General features: G+C 39.3%; 1 protein-coding gene across 2 annotated transcripts in view; it reads right to left on the bottom strand.

Annotated features, from left to right (window-relative positions):
* IRS1 (insulin receptor substrate 1) overlaps positions 1-22,675 on the bottom strand; it is a 41,962-nt gene extending 19,287 nt beyond the window's left edge. Inside the window, exon 1 of one of the 2 annotated variants that reach the window (XM_026664269.2) lies at positions 17,354-22,674. In XM_026664269.2, the coding sequence (XP_026520054.2) occupies positions 17,368-20,940 (3,573 nt within the window). In that variant the 5' untranslated portion in view covers positions 20,941-22,674 and the 3' untranslated portion in view covers positions 17,354-17,367. Of the gene's footprint in view, positions 1-17,353 lie in introns of both variants that reach the window. The other variant, XM_087965044.1, reaches the window with a different exon arrangement.
* Positions 22,676-26,792: the final 4,117 nt, after the last annotated feature.

The following is a 26,792-nucleotide window of genomic DNA, read 5'->3' on the forward strand; positions in this document are numbered from 1 at the left end:
AGCCTTTTCTATAATTCTTTGACATAAGCAGAAGACTTGAAGTGAAGACTTCTCATATTGCATGAAATGTTGACATACTGATTCTGCCTACTCTCAAGGAAAACAGCAGAATCTCAAAGAAGATAATTCTCTAGAGCCCCATTCAGACATTTGACTTAAAAATGAATGGGTTAAAGTAGAAAGAATAGATAGGGAATCTGAATGGGAAACATACCTGGGTTGATTTGAACATGAATATTAAAGCAATACATACTTCAAAAATGCGTTCTAGTAGTACTTGGGCACTCATGTGAGCAGAGGACTTCTCTATTAAACACTAATAACACTCTTCCATGATGACTGTAAAAAAATTGAAAAGTACAATATATAAGGTGATGCAATGCTTAAATGAAAAGAATGCCCTCCAGAATAATTCTGTTTTCTGTAATTTCCTTAAAAATAGAAGGAAAGGGCTCTGTTGGATGTCTCTAGGGGAGCCATACCAGAGTATCTGGTCCATGGAAAAATTGTTCTTCAAGAAATCGGTCCCTGTAAAACAAAAGGTTGTGGGGTGCTATTGCAGAGATGCACAATATTTATTGAATGAGTTGAGAAGTTTCAGAAAGAAAACTGTCAAATGTTTCTCAGCAAAGTGAACTAAAAAACAGCTAAATAGACATTCAGGCATACAAGAGACTGATGAGTAAATTTAGAATAAACATACACAGTCTTGAAATATACAGTTCAACTGTGAAAATATTCTTTAAAAGTTGCTCCTCCTTTGTTTCAAATACACTCCTATACAAATACACACATATATGCAAATGCACAAATCTGTACACTTTTTCATATTACACTGCTTAATGGAATAATGGAGAATGCAACAGAACATTGATAAGAAAAGTAAAATAATATGGGTTTCAAATGCATTAAAATTGCAGGGTTAGAAAGCTGAAACATCCTACAATGCCTTTGTGAGATCAACAGGAAATGTCATCCTTCTTCTCACAGAACCTCCATAATTCCATGTGACAGTATACAGAGCTAGAGCAATGACTGAACAGGACTTGGGGGAAAAGAAAAGTTAAGAGGTGAAGCAAAGTAGCAGGAGGGTCACACAGAGGCAGAATGCTATGAAAGAAATAGAAACTTGAAGAAACAAAAGCCTGGGGAAACTAGACCTAGCAAATTAAAAATCAATAGGAAGAAAGGGAACACAAGTGAAAGACTACTAGGATCAGAAAGGGAAACTGAGTTTATATTTAAATAAATGTTCTGGCCATATTTTAATATTTACTTATACTTTTCAAATACATAGCTGAATAAAATATCATAAAACTGGTCCACTGCAGATACGGTACAAGAATAGCAAGTTTCTTTTTGACTAACATCGAAGTCTACAATTCCTATTGTATGGAACAAAAAGTCTCAGGATAATGTTCTTTTTATTCTTGCCTATGATGGAGATGAAATTCCTCAGTGGTACAGGATCTATTAATACAGGTTTTATCAAGGGAATAAACATATGCTTGTATTACAAGATACTTACTCTCTCTCTCTCTCTCTCTCTCTCTCTGTGTGTGTGTGTGTGTGTGTACATGTACATACACATATGTACATACATACATACACACACACACATACATACATACATACATACATACATACATACATACACACATACTGTGGGAATTGTACAAGCAGAACTTTATAGAATGTTAGATTTACTTCCCTACTTTTTTTTCATCAGTGGTAAAAAGTCATAGAAATGGCTCCATTTGGTACAGCAAACAACAGGCATAGGCTGTTTTGGTTCTGTGTTTCCAATTTCTGTTTTCTGCAGCACTGCTAATAATAAACTGCCAGATGGCAAATGAAAGGAAGAGTGTGCTATGTGACCTTCACTTGCTAAAGCAGAATGAACTTAAGGGAATCCTGTCATTGAGTGACACAGAAAGATTAGAAGGTGCCAAAATAGTTGATACTGCCAGAGTCACCTCAGGTAGAGGAAAACTACCACATACAGTGGAATCATACAAGAGGGTGGGAGGGGGAATGCAAAGTTACCCATAGAATTCTCTGTTAAAATCAAACTTACAATTAACCTTCAATTTTGTGAATAAAATAGTGACTTTTACACTGAAGACAGTATGTAATATTTATTCTTGCATCAATGTATATAAACAAAGAATACATTAATAATGGCAAAAACAGAACCACATTTATATTATATTAAACTACATTTGAGCATTCCATAATTTGTGATTGCTGAACTATCTTGTATCACAATCTGATAGTTCCTCTTCAATTTTCTCTCTCTTTTAAATTAAATTGGAAATTTTGAAGTTCACATAACTTTTAACAACCATCTTTAACCCTTAATCAGATCTTATTTCAATTTGATAGCTTCCAGGTTCTTTTTCCCAGAAAAAAAATGTGTATTTTGCTTTTTCAATTCCTAATCATCTGTTCGTTTTATCTTTTATTTAAAGATAAAGTCTCCAAGTTTGTCTCTTTATAACTTTATACCCACTTCAATGTAGCTATCTTGACAAGAATATGGTTTACCACTGCTTATTCTAGGATTATTTTTTGTCTTGATATATCCTATAGCCCTGGTATTCTAAGGTAGTTTTTTATCCCACCCATGCAGTAACCCCAGCCCTGCTTAGCTTCCAAACTCTGACAATGTCAGTGAGTCCTACCTTTGGCTGAAACTTTTCAGCTTTAAATGAATAACTATCCAAACATTGAGAATATGCTTCTATACCTGCAAAGTAAACTGCTGGCTATGAACTTTCATTCAAAACCTGAAGGAACTTTGGATCAAGGTAGCTGGTTAATGATTTCCACCAATTCACAGGAGTGACTTTGTTCAAAACATTAGTACCATTCAAATATTTTCCTTCCGGCCATTAAAAATAGTGGCAGACAAAACTGAGGACTAATATTACCACTGCAACAGCGTTTTGTTCAGGATTTAGATATGTTTGTTCAAATAGATGTTGATAGTATTGAAATACTATGAGAAAAAGTTAAAGTTTGATATATTTTGTTCAGTTTAGTTGTTCAGCTAGGTATTTCTTCAGCTTCCTGAAATGACTTATAAATTACAGTAGCAAAATCTGAGGTTAAAAATATATATTTCTTCACAAAATTTGAAACAAAATGATTATTAAGAGTGTAATCTGAAACTTCAATTTTTAAAAAATTAAGAATTACTTAATTCTTTGGTTAAAGTCCATTATGAGAGTTTCTTTTTACTTTTTTTCCTATATATTTTTTCTCATTTTTGTCAGAACATTGCCTATAACCAGGGGTGGAATTCTATCAGTTCACACCTATTCGCTAGAACCGGTTGTTAACATTCTAAGCAGTTCAGAGAACCAGTTGTTATAAGAAATTACTGGCCTAATCCTGTAAGGAAGGCAGGAAGGAAACATCCTGGTGTTGCTTACAGAAACTGCCTTTCCGTTAACCTTTATTATATTCTTGGCAGGACTAGACTTCCTGTCTCAGGAACTGCTTTGGAGTTTTTTTCCTCTCCTTTGCTGGTACTTTGCTTGTGTGGAGTGACCATTTAAAATTACAATGGCACTGAAAAAAGTGACTTATGACCATTTTTCACACTTACGACTGTTGCAGCATCCCCACAGTCATGAGAGGCCAGGCAAGGAGATGCGTGCCTTGATGTGATATTGAGTTGGCCACACCCAGCCAATAACATGATCACCAAGCCATGTCCACCCAGTCACATGACCACCAAGCCACACCCACCACCTAAGCCATGCCCACAGAACCGGTTGTTAAAAATTTTGAATCCCACCCCTGCCTATAACTAAGTACAGTGTATATAGCACTTCTATTCACAGCTTACTTTTAGAACTACTTTTTAAAATGTATTGCAGTGTGGACATTTCTCAATGCCTCGATCATTTTTAATGATATAAAACCAATCTTCACCCACATTAATTATTCCACTATTCAAGTTTTTTCTTGTACACTGAATATAGCAATTTTCTATTCAAAATGTCTGTGCTACCTGAATGAAAGCAGGCTATTTGTAAGAATTCAACTGTATCAATGAAGTGTTTATTGTTTACAAAGTGGAAAGCAATTTGTTTGACATTAATAAACTGAGAAATATTTTCATGTTTTGTTATTAGCATATGGAGTTCTTCATTATAATTTTGTGACAGTTGAAGTATTTTGCTTACTTGCTTGTTTTATCACCTGTCATACAGCACTACATATAGCACTATCACTGAAGTATCAAGTTGCTAGATAGTTAAAATCTCATGCTAAAATGGAATCAAAAAACAAAAATGAATATAATTAGTCATTCCATTCTTGTCACTATACTAGGCGTGATTTTTTCCCATTAATCAAAAATGGTGCAACATGTTTCTTTTTGGCATAGGCTTTATTATATTTTACAATAATTGTTTTCCTAACACTTAACACAGGTGACATGACTAAAAGGTTTCTAATATTTTTCTTTCTTTCTTTCTTTCTTTCTTTCTTTCTTTCTTTTCTCTTTTATTTCCTTTCCTAACTATTGCATTAACATGATCTGTAATTTTAATCCAAGAAAGAAAACATGATTTCCAAATCTTAGTGGATGATTTACACATCACATACTGTCAAAAATAAATCATATTATGCTTTGCCACAATGTATTAGCCAGTTTTAACTAATTCCTGTGCCTTGCTTGCTCCATAACAATAAACCACAATCTTAGTAAGCCTTTATTTTCACAGAGTGAATCAGAAACTAAGTACAAAATTATCTAGAAACGAGAGCTGACAGAGAAATTCAACCATCTCTTCAAGTGGTTTTTTGCAGAGTAGTGGAAATGACAATGATATAATGATATCTCTAGTTAACACAGCATTGATATGCACTATCCTCTCCCTGCCACAGTGATACTTGCTGGAGTCATGAAAAAGTTATTAGATCACACTGAGGTATCAATTCTGTTTATCTAATTGCAATTGAAATATTCAGTTCATACTCAATCAAAATCTTACTAAATGCCTGTTATCCATTTAAAGATAAGACTTTGACGAGGCATAAAACACATATACATATGCAAACAGGCTTATGTCTAAGAGAGTTGGGACATGCAAGTTCTTCATTAGTATTTGATAAATTTACCCCCTTCTTTCTTAAGAATTTAAATGCTTAAAACATAAAAAGTAAAATGTCACTGATGTCACAATATCTCCTCAGACTCAATAATAAAATCTGGTAAATTACCACAACAAACAAGCAAAACAGGGTCCTACCAATAAGGAGCTAGAATGGGGCTGGAAGGTCAGGATTCAAGGTCAGCCTCTATTATGAAAACTCAATGGAAACTCTGAGTTTAAAAACATCTCTTAGTCCAGTCTATCACATAAGAGTTGATCTTATGAGAGAGTTGATCTCTAAATATATTTAGAGGAATGTGTGCCACTGATATACTTTCAGTTCATGGAAAAAACTGAGTTATAAACTCAGTTAACCAACCAACAAATACTGACTGGCTAATTCATATTTAACTGGACTAAAATATCAACATTTTGAGACAATGTTAGAAATGCTTTTTTAGATTTGCCATAATATCCTAAGATGAAGGCAGTTTATATAAAATTTATGAATTCTATATTCATAAATCTTAAAAACAAGAAGTGATTAAAAATGACCAAGTCTCATTTCAACTTACTAAGTAAATTTGGAGTAATCAGTTTCTCTCAGCCAAATCTTCTCACATGGTGATTGTTGTGGGGGGAAATGAAAAAAGGACTATTGTGTATCTTGAGTTCATACAGAAATGTAATAGCTATGCATTTCATAAATATTATTTAATAAATAAGTAACAATGCCATAAAATTTGGAAGATGACATGAGAAAGCAAATAAGGAATCAAAAATTAAATAAAATATTCTTCCTGTACCGTCAAATTCAGGTAGGGTTAGGGTTACTTAGTTATATATAATCAGAATTTAATAATGCCATAATTAGAATATTCTGTCACTAATAGATTGCTCATTCCATTCATATTTTACACATTTGATATTTCAGTAATTACATTCGCCAAAATACATGCTACTTTTTGCACATTCATTAATAATACAGATCGTTAACAATAATTCATTATCAATCATAAAATAGGTTCATATTGAATTCTGATTTCCTCAACTTAATCATGGAAAATGTATTGGTAATAAGTAATGATGTATCCATAGTGATATTAGCAACAAATTGATTTGTGCTATTATAATTATGTGAACTTAATTTTCTCATGTAATTAAAATTTTAAAATATTAAATTTATAATTTGCACACATCCTTCATTTTCTCAACATCATCATGCAGTGAACATGCTTTGGAAAGATCCCTTTTTGTTATTAAAAAGAGTTTGTTAATAACAAAGACTTTATGCAGGATCTTGTTCAAAGAGGTTTGTGAAACAGGACTTGAATACACGATAACATTTCCTTTTGAGTTTTAAACCCTGAGGCAAAATGCGCCATCCAACCATTCATTCTTCCATCTTGGGAAACATTCCTTACTAGTTCACAAGCCTGGGAAACCATATACCACAGACACATGCCTGCATATCCTTTCCCTTGTAGAAACATGCAAGACACAAGTGGGACAAAAGAAATGTTTGTAACACTTACTTAAGGATGTTTAAACAGCTAATGTTATTAGAACATATTAATTTATAACTGCAACATTTCATCTTTCACACATTTATCATCCACAATATATTACAACATAAAAGTACTAGCTTTTCTTTTTCAATCTATCTGGATATTAAGACTATGCATGCTTTGAAAACAATTGTGAAAAAATGCTTCATATAAACACAGCATCTCTATTCTGTCTACTACTATTAAAATAACCTTTTGTGCCCAGAAGAGTTGCACCCATAAGAAATGAATGTATTCTTTAAAACAGTATCTTTTTTTCCAGCCTGATGTGGAACCCTGAAAAAAACGTGAACTCTTTAACAAGCAATAGAGGTGCTATCATTGTCCAAAACACTTCTTCCAAACCATTTTCCAAGTGTGATGAGACCAAATTGATATACATGCCAAAAGCACGATGAATGAAATATTTTTGTTTAGTCAAAACTTTATGTAAATACCAAAATTGAGTTTCTATCTGATCAAAAGTAATTTATTTGTAGGATTGAAAGCATAGCTTTTACCTCTATTTCTGTTGTCCTGTCAATTATTTTATCAGGTACAATAAATGATCCAAAAATAAAATTTAAGAAAAAGATTGTACCATTTTTTTTACTTTTAAAAAGGGCAAGATACAAATTTTATACCTCAGAATTCTCCATTTTATTTTACAAAAATAAAAGTTGTTACTAGAATCTATTTTTGAATCTCAAGAAATTGTAGTACATATACAAATTGTTTTTGGTCTAATCCTAAATAATATCCTTGGAGCATTCTGGCTTTGAATGTTGATCACTTTTTAAAAGCTATATTTCCAACCAATTAGGCGACTGGTATATGGTTTACTTTCTAAACAAAAGAGTGCTCATATACCCGGTGTGCACCCTGACTGCTGTATCAAAAATACTGTATTCAGTACAGGATCAATTCACATTATTTACCTTTCTCTCGAGCAGGGGTGTCAAACTCAAGGCCCAGGGGTTAGATTCAGCCTGCAGGGTGCTTAGATCTGGCCCACGGGGCCACCCTGGAAACAGCGAGGGACTGGCCCATGGTGCCTTTGCCAGCAAAAATGAAGCTTGGGAGGGCCACTCTCCTGAGCTCCCTTTTCACTGGCGGAGGTTGCAGGATGCTGTTGCAGCCAAAAACGGAGCTCAGGAGCCTGTTTTCACTGGCAGAGCATTCAAGACACTACAGCCACCCCCGACACATGTGATGTTGAGCTAGCTATGGCCAGCCTGGCCCTCTGAGGTCAAACACAACCTGATGCGGCCCTCAATGAAATCAAGTTTGACACCCCTGCTCTAGTGATATGTATAAACATTTTCAAAAGGCAAGGACCATGTTAATGCTATGAGTCATACAACAATACAATGAAGAAAAATAAATGCTAGATAGCAACAGAAGCTAGAAAGAACAGGAAACAACTTTTTGTGCTTTACTTTAATTTAATAAATGATTAATTTTATCTGTGGTAAGGAAAGATTAAGATTAATGTGATGGAGATTTCCACACTTGGAATTCCAAATCTCTATCCTTCTCCACATAGGGCATGGCCTACTCCTTTTTAAAATGTTTAGATTGATTTTCATTCCTAAACATTCACAATTGCTCCCAGAACAAAATGGCAAGAATAAACAAAAATGTAATAATTTCAACTCATCCTACTGATGGCAGCTAGCTATATGAGTAAAAAGTATCTCTATTCAGTTAGCGATAAGGTACTGCCAATTTCCTTCCATTTGTAGCCACAAAACATTTTTTTAAAAGTTTACTTTGGAGAATCCTAAATTTGTTTGTTCAGGAATGCGCATAATGCAAGTTAAGTCATGAAAACTTCCTACACTGTGTTCCATTCAAGCAGCAAAATCCTGAGTGGCTGACATTTAATTACTTGTCACGCTGTTCTCAAATATTTCTGACAAGCATATTCTACCTTATACTTACTTGTTCAATTTGCTCTTCTCTTAAACTCAAATGTTATTGAACATGACAACACAAATGTTAAACTAAATATATTTATAGTACTTAAAATGCAAGATATTCAATGTAAATGTTTTGTTGCAAATTCTGTTTTCCTGGAGGAAATCCAAATGTTTGATGTAACACAGAACATATTCCATTCTATACATAATATATATTTCTCCAAATTTTATATAATTGCAAACTAGCTGATTCTTTGGTCTTAAAATGATGTCAACCTAATATAAAATGCAATCAACCTTTAACATGAAAACATATAATGTACATCGGGGAATTAAAACCTTACCCTTTCTATGTTTTGGACCAAAAGTTCTAGATGCATCAGAATGCAGGAACACAAAATGAATATTCTCTCTATCCACATGTTGCTTAAAATAAAGCATTTTTTCTGCCTGGTTTATAAATAAAGGCAGAAAGCAAGCAAGCATAGTTATCAAGCTTCCTTAGTCTTAGAAATTCAGTCTTAAATTTATCTGCAGAATGAGGGTGAGCTGGAGCTGAAAAAAATTTCATTTTCCAGTAGCTACTTAGATCATAATGTTCATCACAGAATTATATCTGTGATATAGTGTTACCCTGTGATAGGATGGGTGACCAATAAATTTTACAAACAAATATCTGACTACTTAACTGTAATAATAATTTGCTGAATTAAAAAATTGCTAAATATCTCTTCTAACAGGATTCTAATTTTAGCAGACTTGTCTTGATCTTATTCTTAGTTGAATACCTAGACTCAATCTGAAATAGAGTTCAAGATCCATATCTAAACTTCAAATATTCCAATATCATTTTGCAGATATATTCATGTGTATATTACGGCAGAAAAAAACAGAAGGAAGTTTACAATATATCAGAAGTTCAGAAGTAAAGAATTTAATCAGAATCTAAAAAGTAAAGGTTCTCCCTCTACTGTCAGTTCCAACTCTAGAGGATGGTATTAATTTCTGTTTCTTAGTCGAGGGAGCCAGGGAAGTCTGAAAAAATTTCTGTGGTTATATGACTATACACAAGACATATGGAATACTTTTATGTTCCCCACCATAGTGGTACCTATTTATCTACTTGCATTTGCATGCTTTTTTTTTTTTTTATAAAGTTTTTATTTTTTACAACAAACATACAAGTAAAACATAGAAACATAAAACCATCTTTCTATTATATACGTACAGTGTGTCAGTTGGTTACAATCTTTTGTGCTATCCTTTTTTTTTACCATTACTCACAAGTTGTATAAATTCTCACCTTATCCATCTAACATGTGCTTATATAATATCAATCATTAATCATTCATTTGACTAAACTATTTTTCCTTCATTCTATATGAGATATTCTAAATTTCATTATAATTTAATCTTATACATTCATCCAATGGTTATGTATTTTGTATTGTATTCTATATCAATCTATTAACTTTTTATTGTAAAGCTTCCTAATCTACTTCTTTACCATGTCTTTTTATCTGACCATTTTTCAAATAAACCCCATGTCATATAAAAATGTTTATCTTCTTGTTCTCTGATTTCAAATGTCAATTTACTCATTGCAGCACAGTCCATGATTTTCTTAATAATTTCCTCCTGCATAGGTATTTTTTTTATTTTTCCAATTCTTTGCAAATACAATTCTAGCCTCTGTTAAAACATTTACAATCAAATATTTCAGTTCTTTACTGTATATTTCCGGTATAATTCCCAATAAGAATATCTCAGGTTTAAAGTCTATGTGTTGTTTTATCATTTTTTCCAACCATGTGTGGATTTTAATCCAATATTTCTTTGCGGCCGAGCATGTCCACCACATATGGTAATATGAACCAGGTATCTGATGGCTCAATTGCATGCTTTTGAACTGGTAGGCTAGCAGGAGCTGGGCAAGAACAACAGCTCACCCCATCACACGGGGCTTTGGTCTGGAACTGCCAACCTTCTGGTTGACAAGCCCAGCATCTGAACTGCTAAACTCCTAATCAGAATCTAATTTATGAGTATTTCACTCTCAGCAAACACATATATACAAATGCACACAAACTGATCACTCACTTGCAGTGTTAATTTTTAAATTTTATTAACAAAATAAACATAGAGATAATAATTTAAAATAAAAAACTGTCCTATGTATTACACAATTAATTTGGGTATACCACTTGATAATGGTTAAAGAGACAATATCCACATGATCCTTTAATAAATAACTAGCTCAATACCCATGCTTTGCTACAAAACTATGTAGCCAGGCTTAGTTTTGGGGGAGGAAAATAAGGGGGGGGAATTGTGCCTCTGTTTACCAGCATCCAATGGTATTCATCTGGCTAGTGTCCTGTGTGTGAGAGAGTTGAGGGCTGGTTGGAAACTGAAGCAGTATTTACTGTGAGCAAGAAAGAGACAGCAAGGAGCCTGGGTGTGGTTTAGCTCAACTGTTTTTTACTAAAGCTGCTTGGTGCTGTGAAACTAAAACTGAAACTCCTCTTGTGTTTTGCATTTGGAACAGATTTGTTTTTAGGTGGGGAGGGGGAGTAGAACTTCTTAGCATCAGAGCATGTTAATAATAATATACGAAATACTAATGCTCTGATGATCATTTTGAAAAATCCTTTCTTAGTGAGCACCTAGAAGCCAAGAGGAACATACGTGCCAAATTTCAAGTTTGTAGGCTTTACAGTTCTGGAGATTTTGTGATGATGCGTGAGTGGTATTTCACTTTTATATATATAGATTTCTACAATGAAATTCCTGTAATACCAAGAAGACTGGAACAAACCAATCTCTCCTTACAATTCTGGTAGAAGTTCTTTAAAAGTTTATTTTATAAGTAAGAATATTAAAGTTACTATGTTTCATTCATTATTTCTGTATTCTAAATTCCTTTTCAATTGGATGTTCACTCCCAATTTACCTATGAAATCACACATTTGGCTGCTATTTTTTTTTAAAAAAAAAATACTCCCAACATCTGACTTATACGCAACCACCTTGTATTCTGGATTAATGTACTATTAACAGAAGAAAATGTTAGTAATAATTTTAGTTCTTTTATACAGTAACAAATCATAATGGTAATATTATGTAAAAAAAAAAAAAAAAGCAACAACAAGATCTGAAGTCCAGAAGACATGGGCAATTCAGATGAAAACATTAAATTGGGAAAAAGGCCACCAGTATTTGAAAATTAATGGTACTCAGCTTACTGGTACTCCAGAGTCACAAAATACTATCTCCTTTTTATAAATATAAAATTTTAATTTAAAAAGAATTATTCCAGTGTTATTGTACACAAATGTTAACTGAATATTAATACAGAAGAGATATTGAAGCATATCTTATACATATATTTCAAGCATCACATCTGAAATTTCTGTCAGAAATTTCTTTAATTTGCAGATATAAAGAGTATGTATGTAGGGATGCAGTGGCTCAGTGGCTAAGACGCTGAGCTTGTTGATCAGAAATGTCAGCAGTTTGGTGGTTCGAATCCCTAGCACCATGTAACAGAGTGAGCTCCTATTACTTGCCCCTGTTTCTGCCAACCTAGCAGCTCAAAAGAATGTAAAAATGCAAGTAGAAAAATAAGTACCACTTTGGTGGGAAGGTAACAGCGTTCTGTGTGCCTTTGGCATTTAGTCATGCCGGCCACATGACCACAGAGATGTCTTCGGACAGCGCTGGCCCTTCGGCTTTGAAATGGAGATGAGCACCCCTAGAGCCAGAAATGACTACCACTTATGTGTGAGGGGAACCTTACCTTTATGTATATGTTTATCTGCCTATCTTCACATTTGAGAATGATATGCCAATATATATTTATCAATACAAAATGATAACCAGAAAATTTCACAGCACTTTGTATCAAGCTATCCCAAGAAGATTTTGCAGCCTGAAGAGGAAATGTGTGCAATTCCAAGTTTAAAAAAAATAGACCTGATACCCAGACTGCCTTTTCCTGTTATGTTATATGGAAATATAAGACAGTAAACAACTGGGTGTTCCGTATATGTTCTCCACTACACATCATAGTTCTCCAACTAGGCTGGGCTTAAACAAATAAAGAGGGTAAACTTCACACAAGGTGTGAAAAGTATACGTTTGCTTCTGTTACTTAAATGCCATCCATTATCTGGATGTCCAAATGTAAATTAAAATGTGTTTGCAAATCACTATAAGAGTACTGTCTAGATTAGATTATCAATGCTGTGGTCCCCTAACAAATGAAGTTACTCAGATCTGCTCCAAGTTGGACTGTGACTGGGCAGGTCTGACTGATGTTCCTAGGGGCCCATATTGTTCTATTTTCTGGGATGAGTTGAATCCAACAACAAAGGAAGCGGAAAGGATACTCTGCACTGTAAGTGTAGCCACCTATTTGTTGGATCCAGGTCCCTCCAGGCTTTTAAAGACAGCCAAGGAGGTAAACCAATTATTAGGTACATGCTATGCTGTTGCCTTCTTTATAGAAGAAGCAGCTTTCAATAATGCCAACCATGTAATTTTTCTGGACTGGCTCCAGAGATTAAGAATTAGGGCACCATTTTACAATGCTTCTCTTTTCCTTTTTAATACATTTACTTATTACAGGACAAAATTGGCAAAGCACATAAATACATTTTTAAAAAGCCCTCCACATACTGTATGCGTGATTAATAAAATAACCTTTAAAATTAAAGAAAAAAATTAATAATGGAAAAAGAAAAGAATAGAGGAAAAATTAGAAGAAAAAGGAAACTGTGTATTATAATCAATTGCCATTGCTTTACTAATAAGCACCATATACTACTATAATATGATCAGTTAAAAATATTAGTGTAACATGTAACAAAATTCTGCCATAGTAATACATGTGTTTGTTTGGAGCAGGATTCAGTCAATAGCAGTTGTGGGATTACTTACTAGAGACCTCCTATTGGGGTGCTGGAGAACCCTAACCGTCTCTTCCTATTAACATCCACATGAAAGCATAGGCATATGCCAGTTTGGGATTCACTATCATCACTAGGCTGATGATATTCAATTGTATCTTTCAACCCAGATCAGCCAATCGAATTCATTAAATCCTGTCCCAGTGCTAGAGGCTATGTAAGTCTGGATATGGAAAAACTGTCTTCTGCAGAGTCCAATGAAGACTAAGTGGCCGAGGATATTAGGCCATCTAGTTCTGGGGAGATTTCATCTTTAAACTTCCATGCTGTTGGACTTTCCCTTTCAAGAATAGTTAACAATCTGAGCATCTTCTCTGATTCACAGCTGAGATGGCAGCTATGGTCTAGAAGCCCTTTGCATAGCTTCACCTGGTGAACTAGTTTTGCCCCCTCTTGGATTGGGAGACCCTAGGAAGGAGAGCCTTCACTCTTGTTCTAATCACTTAATGGCTCCATTACTGTAAGGTACTTTATATGGGGCTGCCTTTGAAAATTACTGAGAATTGTCAACTGGTCCAAAATGCAGCTGTGCCTCACAATATGCATATGTGACAATCCTACTCTGCATGCAGTATTCAAAGATCACTTGCCCTTCAAATTGTCATAACATGTTGCTTTATATTAATTAGATTGCCTTTATGATATAGATAAGCAAACTATGTTTCCTAATAGGGTTTCCAAATAGGGTTAACTTCTCCTGTTTTATAGCACTGAAAGTATAGACTTAGATTGTTTTGATTCATTAAATGAAATGTAATTAATTACCTTGTGTCAATATCTCTCTCCATTTAGTAAAGTGACTATTCCATATGTATGGATGACAAATATCCAAGAATACGTAGAAATGCTAGATGTTCATTTCCTGATTCCCAGTCATTAAATTAAATGTGTAGACACAGACATACATACACAAACATACACACACAAGCACACATACAAACACAGTAGCAGGGATGAGGTCTGAACATGCAGCTTTCTCTCATATACGAAACAGAGGCACTAGAATGAAGAATGAAATGACTGTTGGATAATTTTCAACAATTAGGATTGTTATTTGATTTTTTTAAAAAAACCCAGATGGATTGCTTTGCAACAATGCAGAGATCAGGTTTCTCAAATTTAAATTCCCATCCTTTTCTTCAAATAATGCAAATATTTGCTACAAAAATGAAACTGTTTCTAGATAGATGCTGAAAACTAGAATACATTATTAGGGGGGGGGGAGGAAGAGACCTGCTAGTAAAAGTTCAATATATCATTTTATTAGTGGTTTTCACTTGAATTGTAATCTGCTATGACCATTATCCTACTACAATCACTACCTTAAAACACTGCATTAAAAATCATGCTAGTTCTGAAATTAAAACAATGCACACAGGCAGAGTACATCTCTAATACAACACTGAGTGAAACCATTAAAGAATAAAGGAATGATAATATTCCCATAATGTTAGCTATAAGATATTCCTTTCTGCTAGCTGATTAGTATAAATTCCATAACTAACTGGATATTGGCACACTGAATGAACAGTTAAAACAAGTAACTGCATATAGTTCTATAGCATCAATGCTATAATATCTATAGCAGTTCTGTGACTTGGATAGGTTGCCTCTCATTAGGAACAAAAACAAAATGGGAGAAACAATTCTGTTGTAGCACACTGGAACGTAGAGAATGGTGCAGGCAAATAATTTAAACTATTTCTGAAAAGATGTTAAACTAATGAGAATTGCTGGATACAGTCACTTGGTTATTATTTCTCAGATATTGGAACTGTAACTTATCTGTCAAGGTTGTGTGGTTATTATTTTTGTTTTAATTTTTTATTTAAAAAATTATTCAGTGCCATCTATTTTCTGCTCTTTGCTCCTCTCATGCTGAAATTTTAAAAATGCCTTGGTGCATTTTTAAGAGGAACCATACTTTCTTCATATTTTACATACGGTAATATGTAGTTAATTACTTAGCTGAAAACAGTAATAAGATGCTTGATTTGTTTTTCACAATGAAAAGTGTTCTGTCGTTGATGTTGTTTATTCAGAGGGTTTAGTATTCATCTGTAGGTCTCTCAAGTTCAGCTGCAGGAAACCTATCCCAGGATTTTTTTAAGAAGCCATTACTCTTGCCATCCCTCAACACTGTTTATACTTGGAACCAGCAAACAAGCAATTAAAACACGTCACAGAAGAATTGTGTTATGACATTTTAAGATCAAAAGCATACTGCTGAATTCGCTTCCATCTGTGCCAGTATAAACATTTTTTATGGCTCACCAGTGATCAAAGATAACGTGGGAGGGCAAAAGGGGTAAGTTCCAATCAAGACAACTGCGATGGTAACAAAGCTTGGAACAGAATCATAGTTGCGATATTGATGAAATATGAAGTAAAAGAAATATTTTTTAAAAAAGTGGCTGCTACAATCACTTCCCCTAAAACACATACTTCAAAAAAGGTCCAATATTGGGGGGGGGGGGAAATCTTGGGTTTTCTGCTTTGCTCTGCAGACGTGAGCTACAAACAACCCTGCCTCTCTACTTAATGCTTTTCTTGTAGTGCAACAGGCTTATAGAAATTCTACATAGCTTATGACTTAGGAATTGCTGGTCCTGCAATTTTTCTTGGTGCAAACATTCTTAACAATGACAAACAAACACACACACACAAACAAACACACACACTACAGATTAGTAGTGTCAATTGTTTCACGTCTACAGTGCTTTTCAAACATTATCTAATTAATCCTCATAGCAATCCTTTGAGGTATTACTACATGTATGTAAGGAAAACTTGCCCAGGACCACAAAACTTTTCACTAGCATTCAGAATTAAGACTGCAGAGGTTTCCATTCTCAATGGAAATGTAAGGCCACACCTCTTTTTCATATGCAGCATACATGCTAGTGCGATCACACACACAGTGGGCTTCTTTCTTTGCAGCTGCAATTGTCTGAAGGTTAAACAAGTAGGGCAGTAGAGCAGTAACAGACACTTCTCAAAATTCCAGCCAGAAGTAGATTAAGAGATTTCATAAGAGAATACACCCACATTACAACTAGTAAAATAACAACAAAACATCTAGCCTGGACATGTTACAGACTTAAAAAGAGACTATGCTTCAGGGCAGCTCCATTATATGCTGCCTTACTTCCAAAAGAACTTTTAAATTATAAAACCAAGATATGTAACAATCTACCCAGTGTCCCATTATGAGGACTTTTAAATGGCCACAATGTTCTGCAGTTGATCTTTGGGCAACTGGCACCATAATCAAGATCAAATGTTTTTCAAAGGTTAATGCACAGCAAAATATGGAGCAAGAGATTTTTAGGCTGTTATGTGCTCATGAACACATACTTTTCTGTAATTAACAGAGCCTAAAATCAAGAACAACTTCTCTCTCTACAAGTAACAGCAGTTTTATGAGACATTTTTTGAACTACGCTTGTAGCATAACATTAAACAGAAGACTGTATTCTAATCCTTAACCTTCTTTAACTAGAATGAACACTTTCCTCATGCCTCTTTTAAACCAAGTAACAGTTACTGATTCATTACCAACCCATTAAGGTGCTATCAAAAAAAAAAAAAAAAGGATAGTAGACAGCAAACAGAGCAGACTAAAGGCAGACTAAAGGTAACAGAACAGCCCATTATATAATCTGTGCTGACAGAATATGACCTAGCTGTGGTCAGTCATTAGGTGTAACACCAATGATTCAACGCATTCTAGTTGATGATATAGAACATCATGTTCCCCATCCCAAAACTAGGAACTAGTGATTAGCTTATGACATGCTCACCTTGTCTCCGGTTTCTACTGGATGTCCTCCTGCTTGTGGAAGCTAATGCTGGCATATGCACTTAATTCATCACTCAAGTGGTTACTCCCACAAGGCTGCTTTGGAGATTTAGGTGGCTGATGCTGCTGGGATGGTTGCTTGACTCCTAGCAGACCAGTACTCTCCTGAGAGTGGAGGTTGTGATGGTGATGTTGGCTGTGATTAAAATCCTTCACTAAGTCCAGGTCAATGTAATTGAGCCCATTCTCAAAGCCTCCCCCAGGTCCACTAGCTGCTTGCTCCCTCCGCAATGCTGTACCAAGACCCAAAGAAGCAACTCCAAGTGCCCCAGATGCAGGCTTCAGCCAGACGTTTTCAAAGGAGGCTGAACTGTGACGTTTTGGATCGTCAGGACCTCCTCCTGGTCCATGGAGTAGAGCTGAGGCTCCAAGATTACTACTAGGAGTGACAGAAGAAGCAAATGTCTCAGAACTATGGCGCCGCCGACCTCCTTGGGGGTCAGCACGGATCACTTTGGCACTCTGGGTGCTGCGATTGGGACCAAGACTGACATGTGTAAAGGCGCTGTTCACACCTGGGCCCCCAATCATAGACGAGGAGCAGGAATGGGGTAAAATCTCAGCCAGTTTGCTTGGCTGAGCCTGAGAAGGTGAAGAAGGCAGCTGCATGGGTGATGGGCTTTTGTCAGAATAACTCAGGAGGGCCGGGGAGGAAGGTGATGGAGTATGTGCACATACTACATACGGTGCTCCGCCACCCAGCTGCATGCTCATATAGTCCCGGTTGCCACTGTGGGTGGTCCCACTCCGGCTTGACTGCATGGAGGCCAAGCTGGCTGGGCAAGCAGTTCCCCAATCCATATTCATATACTCCTCTGAACAGGAGCCAGTCTCTCCATAGGATAAAGGTGAGGGGAAGACTGGTTGCTTAAACTCAATGTTCACATACTCTCCAGGGCTCTTGGGCTCTGGGAGCTGTTCCCGAGTGCGAGGCAAAGTGCTGGCCTTTGGGCCATCCAGGGATAAACGAGTAGGTCTGGCCAGATGATTCTTGGTCCGCACAGCTGTGTCCATGGTACAAGCAGCAGGCTGCAATGGCTGTGTTTTAATGAGAAGAGAATACCCACCCCCCTCTTGTCCCCCAGGGCAGCCAAGACTATCACTACTAGTAGAGGAAGAAGAATCCTCAGCAGCAGCATAAAGCAAGTGGCCAGAGCTGAAGGACATATGCATCTGGGTGTTTTCTTCTTTGCCTGTCTTGCGTTGGTTGTGCTTGAAGGAACGCGGCAAGGAGAAATAGGAATAGATGGGTTTATGTTGGGATTGGGCAGAGCCATGGGCTAATGGTTCTTCTGGGCCTGGAGGTCCTGGGCTGGTAAAGTAACAGTCCGGAGGAGTGCTGGTAGCAGAACCACTAGCTGGAGACATATTAATATAATCACTGCCTCCACTTGGCAGCTTGCCCTCATTACTCTCCACTGAGAGTTTTGTATGGTTATTAGTCCCGTTTATCCATAGCTTGCTGTAGCCAGTGGGACCACTATCTGGAGAACAACTGCCACTGGGAGACATCATCATGTAGCCATTTGAGTCCACCATTGCCTGCACATGGCGACCTCCTCTCCCAGGATTGATGATCTGTTGCGGAGCAGACACGCTCTTGGGGCTCATGGGCATGTAATCTCCACCTTTGGGTGTACTGCCTCCACTGGGCATGGGTGCCACTCCTGGCAACATTGGCATGTAGCCGTCATCAGAGTTGGTCCGGTGGAGGTTTCCTTCCACCTGGTGCATCTCTAGACACTCCTCGGGGTAAGACTGGGTTGGCACAAAGGCAGAATGTCGATAAGAAGAAAACTTGTTGCCACTACAGAAATATGAGGGAAGCATCTCAGTATACTCTTCAATGGAGGCCACTGAGGACTGTGAAGGAGTTTTCTGATGGGAGATGGTTGGAGAGGTCCCGGCAGAATGTGTCCGCTTTCTGAAGCCTTTTTCCAAATCACCTACATCCTCATTTCCAAGCCGGAGGCAACATGGGACAGCAGGGTAGCGACTCTGCTGCTGCAGATGGGAGGCGCGGGGGGCAAAATGACCATTAGGAGCTGTGACACTGCAGCAGGATGAGGCAGCCTTTCCCCCCATGCATATATAGTTGCTAAGCTCCTCATCTCCCCGGGCAGGAGGGGTATGTCCCAGGGAATCAGGGGTAACACTGCGAAATGAGCTGCGAAAGTCACAGGGGCTTGATTCATATTCGTCAGAGGAGATGAAACCTCCATCACTGGGAGAGCCAGAGACTGATGCACTGGATCGACGTGGGAAAAGACAGTCTGAAGTTGACCCATGGCCACTGGTACTGCTGGATGACAAGCTGACTGGACTAGTGGCTGAAGGGGAACAGCGTGAGGAAGGCATTGGGATGGAGCGACTGTGGTTGAGAGGGGGGTGAAGCCTGGAGCTACCACGGTGCCTATGCGAGTGGGTTCGGTTGACACTCGGACTCATTGGGCTTCCATCCACTGAAGCTGGTCTGGACATGGTTCCTTCTCCATCGCTAGAGGCTCTGACACGGAAAGAGCTGGGTCTGCCTCCAATCCCTCCTCCCACGCCACTGCCAGCAGGAGAAGTGGCAGTTATGCTCTCAGTCCTGGACCTACGAGTAAGTCCGACCTGGCTGGGGGGCGGGTTGTTAACATGATGCCTGCTGCGGAGAGGCACAGATATGGGATTGGAGCAATTGGAAGATGACTGGCTTTTGCTACGAGGCCGAAATTCCTCACTCATTGCCCGCATAGCCTCCAAGATGGTCTCATGCATATTCTGTGCTACTACTGAGTCATCTACCTGCATCCAGAACTCACCTGGTCCCGTGACAGCAGAGCGCCCCACCTCAATGAAAAAAAAATTCTCCGAATGGCCACAGCGCCGGATGTTGAGCAGCTGCAACACCACAGCTGCCGCATCAGAATTTAGCTTGACAAAACTGATGGTCTTGTTGGTTAGGCACAGGCGGTAGATTCCAATCAGGTTCTTAGTTTGCCCCAAGCCCTTTGGTTTCAGGATCACTTGCCAGACCTCTTTGAACGCTGGGCCAGGAGCCGTATCGCCATAGCTATCCTCCCCTGCCTCTCCCATTCCCAAAGTCCCACCTCCCACGGTGACATCTCTGTGGTGGTGGTGGTGCTGCTGGTGGTGGTGCTGGTGGTGGTGATGATGGTGGTGATGGCTCTTGGCACGGTTATGCAACTGCAGCAGTGCCTGGTACCAGCTTTCTTGCTCGAGCTCATTGTCAGCAGCAATGGCAAAGTGCTCGTCCTTGGTGTAGAGAGCCACCAGATGCTTATTTTTGGAATCTGCCCTCTTGTTTATGTTGAAGCAGCTCTCCAGAGGAATGGAGCGCTTGGGGGCCCCTGATTTGTGTCTCCATTTCTTTTCGTTCTCGTAGTACTCCAGCCGGGCGGGTCCCACCTCACTGGCTGCTCTCAGCACGAAGAAGCGCTTATGCATGCTCTTGGGTTTGCGCAAGTAACCCACCTTCCTGACATCGGAGAAGAAGCCCTCATTATTATCCGTGGGACTAGCCATGCTGGAGAGGAGGAAAAAAAAAGACAAGGTACAGCAGTCCCTGCTGCAAAGAGCAGCTTCGGAAAGCAACAACAAAACAGAAATCCACGCAGCAGCAGCAGCGGTGGCAGCAGCAGCAAATCCCCTCCTTCACTCCAAAATAAAAATAAAAACGACGCAGAAAGATAGTTCTGGAAATCCTTTCCAAAAACAGAGGGGCGGAGGAAAGAGTGGCAGGGAGAGAACAGCTGTTCAGTGGCCAGAGCCTCCTCCCAGCTCCAGGAGCAGGGCTTGGGTGGCAGTTTTTATTCCCAAATCACCCTCCGCATGAAAAACGCAGCTTTCAAAAGTCTAGTTTCGATGTCGCCCCAGGAGAAAATGGTCCGGGAAGCCGACGACGAGCAGAGAAAAGCGGACATCGTTTCATCCAGGCGGGGTGGAAATTCCTCCAGCGCCAAAAGCAGGATGGGGTTCCCCCGTCTCTTCTCCCAAATAGCCCTTTCCTTTTTCTGAAGTTATCCCTCCGAGAGATTTCCAGGAGCCGATTAAAATACACTCACCAGCAGGAGAGGCACGGGGCAGGGCAGCGGAGAAGAGAGCTTGTTTTGCAAGAGAGGGAGGGGAGAGAAAAAAACGTGGGACGCCTGAGGGACACCAGCAATCCCTTTGAAACAACAACGATAATAATGGTAATATAATAATGGCAGTAAGAAGAAGCCAGCTAGTCAACACCACGGAAGTCACCGGGTTTTCTTCCTCGCCCAAAATGCCAAATACAAATATCCTTCGCGGGAACCACGGCGGCGGGGTGGAGAACTCCAACAAACAAACAAACACATCAATATCCCAAATCAGCGTCGCGATTGCGGGCGCTTTTTCTTGTCCAGCCCGACCTCATTCAGTCCCGTCTGGTTAGGCAGAAAAAGTGTCATTTCCACACCAAATACACGCAGGCGGCTGCAGCAGGGTCGAGCGCAAAGCAGACAGAGTGGAGAAGCTGCCCGAGGAGCGAAGGAGGCGGAGGCACATTTTCGCGGCGGCGGCGGTGACTTCCACCTCCTCCTCCTTTTCTTCATTCCAGTCGGAGAAGTCTCGGAAGGCAATATCGGCGGCAGCGAAGTCCCTCCGTCCCGCACCACCTTCCCGTCCTCGTGCGCTCCACAACGGAGGAGGAGGCGACAAAAAGCGCTGCCAGGGCAGGAACGGGCACTGCTGGATCGCTGGCTTAACGCTTGCGCTCCTTTGACTGTGGACGGAGAGGTGCTCCTGCCGCAGGACTCGCAGCTCCGCAGACTTTTATTGAAAAGCCCCCGAATCAAAACAATCGGCTGCGTCTGCGTTTATGAGGGCAGCCCCCTCCAGTCGCCGACACTCCGTCTCACTCCGAGGAGAAAAGCACGTGACGGCGCCAATGTATGGACCATCCCCATCTCCAAGCCTCGGCGGCGGCAATATAAGCGCCAGAAGGGCTCCCGGCAGCCTAGCTTAGTAGTGCGGCATTCCAATCCGCCCTCGCCTGCCCGCCTGCCGCGGCTTTCATTCAGTACCGCAGCGAAGGCGCTTACCTTTGGGCGTCGACCCTTTCGCAGCCCCGAGGGGGTCGTTCTCCGATTGGAGTACCTACCTGTCCTTCAAACCATCTAAAGCTGTGGGAAACCATAGGGGAAGCACCCATGCTTGGTTGAGAAGCACGGAGTATAGTATTTTTATTTTTTTTTAGTAGCGAGGGAAAAAGAGGGAGGGAAGGAGGAGACGCCATTCAGTCGTGTTATTTACAAACGAATGGGTTGCGAATTGCTCGACCGCTCTCTGCCGAGCGGTCGCTGTGATTAAAACAGAGACAGAGGCCTCTGCGTTACTATTTCTTCCGTCTTTGCCTCAGCTTCTTTACCGTTTGCATTATTAATAAATCTTACAAATCTCTTACATGCATTGTTTAAGCCGCTCTTTATCTTGACGAGGAATAGAATGGTGTACAAAGGGTTTGGACAAACTTATCAAAATAAAATGCAGCAATATAAGTACCCTTTAAAGACAAGCTGGGCAAGCAATGAGGACATGACAAGACAAATCCATAATCCACAACTGTCCAATTATTTTATTAGGATCGATTACATGCTACAGGAGAATAACAAGCTTTCAAGTTCCAGAATACCTTTTAACAACAGAAGTAATACAGTTTCATACTGAGTAAAACAAAAGATTGTCCAGCAGGCATTTACAATCAATAGCAATCTATTTTAAATGTCTGCTTCCTATTTAAACAAACCACCACCAACATAGATAGCAATCTGTAAATTAAAGCATTTTTAACAAGCCTTCATCAATTTTAGTTTTACTGCTTATTATTTCCAATTGTAGGAAAGACAGACTTCATAATGTATTGAAATCTGTAAGTCTTCCCTGGCTGGAAATAAATTTCAAAGGTCTCATTTCTAAATACACTGTGTTTAGGATTAAGCTGTTTATTTTTTCAAGAGGCAGGACCAGAAAAGATGTCCTTAACAAGGTAAACAGAAAGGAAATCATGGATCATGATTGTTAAAATACCAATTTCAATAGGAAAAAAAAGCAAATACTTTCATTTTGGGATCATACATTCTAAAAACGAACCAAAACAGGCTATTTCATTGTAACAATGAATTGTAGCACATGAATTAATGAAGTACTTTTTGTTTTTTTCCACAGACATGCATATTTCTAAATAAATAATATTATGTATTAATAAACTTATAAAAAAGTTATTTACAGATGCAGTTTTTAATCAACTTGTAAAAAAATTGGATGTCTAAATGATGACTTTTCATTTGTAGCTTTTTTTAAAAAAAATTCCCTTCTTTTCCCATATTTTTTTCTTTCCAGAAACATTCAGTTACAGGAATAACAATGTTTCACAATGTCTTTTCATGGGTACTGCTGGGAACCAACTGTTTGGAAGCATCTTAAATACAGTGTGTTCCTGTTGTTTTGTCTGACTTTGTGACCTGATGTGTAACATTTTGCAAGAATGTGTCACATTTTGTGTCACTGTTTCATTGAGTTCTTGTTGCAGGTTCATGCTACTGCTATTAGGGAGACTATTTATGACTATCTAGATATCTCACACTATTTAGTACTTTTAGACACTTTTAATACTGGTTAAAATGGATCAAATAAGCACAGAGGACAGGTCTCTTAACACACCATTTTTAGATAAGTGAAATTTCAATGTTCAGGAGCAATGTGCAACCCAGCTCTCTACAATCTAAAGTTATCTCTGTGAGATGAAGCTGCATTTTGCTAAGATTCTTGACTTTTGACGAATGTATCTTTTCCTTTATGTACACCGAGAGCATTTGCACCAAGACCAATTCCTTGTGTGTCCAATCACACTTGGCCAATAAAGTATTCTATTCTATGAGAGCTACGAAGACCCAACCACTAGGCTGCCTAGGAGCTCTGGGACCTGTGGTTTGAGAGGAACCAGGTTCAAGAAAGCTGAAACATGCTGCCAGGAAAATTAGAACAAAAATCAATTACTCCAGAGTTTACAAGGTTCTCCTGCAGATATGCTTGAACAGAATACTTAATTTTAATCATCATAAATAAAATCAACTGTAGTATCAACTGCAACTTTGGGAATATTTCCCACAGAACAGTTGTTGTATTTGTTGAGATCAGAGAATATGTCAGATTATTCGGTAGATTATTCAGCTAACTTTAGTAAGTAACCTTAGGTGTACAGTTTCTCAAATTTCACTCTTAACTTCCACTTTCACTTCTAACATCAGTAGAAGAAAAATGAGAGACATTGAATCTTCTCTTTATTAGATACCTTCCCATGTGGCAAAACACAATTCTTAATTTTGAGTATTTATCTTGAGTATACAGTATTTGATCTGATGGCCAGAAAATGTAGGCTGAGGACCAATTAGCAGAGTTTGTTGTATCTGCAACAATTAACATACAATTCACTTCTTTCTGAAAGGTTTGAAACAACAATGTTTCATTTATATAATATTTATATGTAGTCCATTATTACCAATTTCATCATTAGTATTTGCATGCCAGTTTGTTGTAACATCTTTAAAGCTAAATTGCTTTATGTTTCATTGAGTGGTATGGTGGTTATCATAAGATTAGCACTAATAACAATAATTAATATTGTTGACAAAAAAAAACATTAACCTAGAATGAAAAATGTTAAGAATTAGTCTACAACAAACAAAAAATTCAGTCATATGTTTTTAAAATAATGAGTTTATGATATCAGAGAGGATGGTATGAAAAGTTGTTTTTCCAGAAACATGTAATAACTCCTATATTTTTCCTCAGTGAAATTACATTATGGAAACATTATTTTTCATGTATTTTTAAAAAATAATAGACTGAATTAAGAAGTACCAAAAGATTGTTAAAATATAAAGCAGTTGCTTTCTGTGTATGCATTCCAAAATTTTGTACATTCTCCTTTACATATGAAAGATATAATGTAAATTAAGATCATAGTAAATAATACAGATAAACTATCAAAACCCAGAGCATATGTTCTCTAATAGTTTCTGTTGTGTCCCTGACTAGCTAAGTCTTCAACCTGGTCCGCATTTTGAGCGGGACCATCTTACTGTTCCCATTGGTTGGTGCCGTTTGACAGCAGACTATATAAGGAGCTGTCAAACGGCATCAGCTGGGGCAGTTGGGGCCGGCTCCAGCCAGCGGCTGCCAGCCCAGCTGGGCAGCCACGTTAATCTGTTACTGCTTCAAATAAAGAAACGTTATTCTTCAGCTCCTGTGTCTGCCTGGTGTGTCCGTCTAGACCAATACAACACTGGCGACGAGGATGGGATGTCAGAAGAGACACCCAGGCAAGAAGCTAAGTCACTGAAGAAAGAGCTGAAGCCACAGAATGTCTGGAGCCGCAGACAGTCTCTGCGCGCGCCAAATTTAAAGAGCCTCCTGAGCTGAGGAAAAGAAGTCTCCTGAGCTGAGGAGAAAAAGTCTCTCTGAGCTGAGGAAAAGTCTCTCTGAGCTGAGAAAAAGTTTCTCTGAGCTGAGGAAAAGTCTCTCTGAGCTGAGGAAAAGTCTCTCTGAGCTGAGGAAAAGGAAGTCTCCCTGAGCTGAGGAGAAAGTCTCCCTGAGCTGAGGAGAAAGTTACTGCCTGACAGGCACTCTAGCCTCCCGTGCGAAAGGCACCCTGTTAGCGCTACCAAAAGCGCAGAAGTCTGAAAAGCCTCCCCAGTCGAGGAACAGACGATCGCCTCAAGGCCCGTGAAGGCTGGCGAAACCCCTGTTGGCGCTACCAAAGCGCAGAAGTCTGAAAAGCCTCCCCAGTCGAGGAACAGACGTCGCCTCAAGGCCCGTGAAGGCTGGCGAAAAACCCCACCCGTGGGCGCTACAAGAGCGAAAAGCCTACAGCCTCTAGCAGAGGTCCAGATTTCGCCTCAAGGCCGTGAAGGCCGGCGAGACTACACTTCCACCCCCCACCGATCCGGCCTGTTACCCGCTGCCGCCGCCGCCGCGACCCGACAGCCGCTCCGCCAGGACGCCGAGCGCCTCCGCTGCAGCCCCTCCCGCCAAGGCGCCGGCGCCTCCGCTGCAGCCGCTCCCGCCGAGGGGCCGCTGCGGCCTCCGCCTTCAGCCGCCCGCGCCATCCGCTCTTCAGCCGCCGCGCCTCCGCTCTTCAGCCGCCGCTGCGCCTCCGCTACCGCCGCCGCGCCTCCGCTCTTCAGCCGCCGCCGCGCCTCCGCTACCCGCCGCCAGCGGCCTCCGCTCTTCGCCGCCGCCGCGCCATCCGCTCTTCAGCCGCCGCCGCGCCTCCGCTCTTCAGCCGCCGCTGCGGCCTCCGCTGCGCGCCGCGCGCCATCCGCTCTTCAGCCGCCGCCCCGCGCGCCTCC

This window comes from Notechis scutatus, chromosome 4 (assembly GCF_049901735.1).
Source record: "Notechis scutatus isolate UNSWTSFEM ecotype Mainland chromosome 4, rNotScu1.2, whole genome shotgun sequence".
Classification (NCBI taxonomy): domain Eukaryota; kingdom Metazoa; phylum Chordata; class Lepidosauria; order Squamata; family Elapidae; genus Notechis; species Notechis scutatus.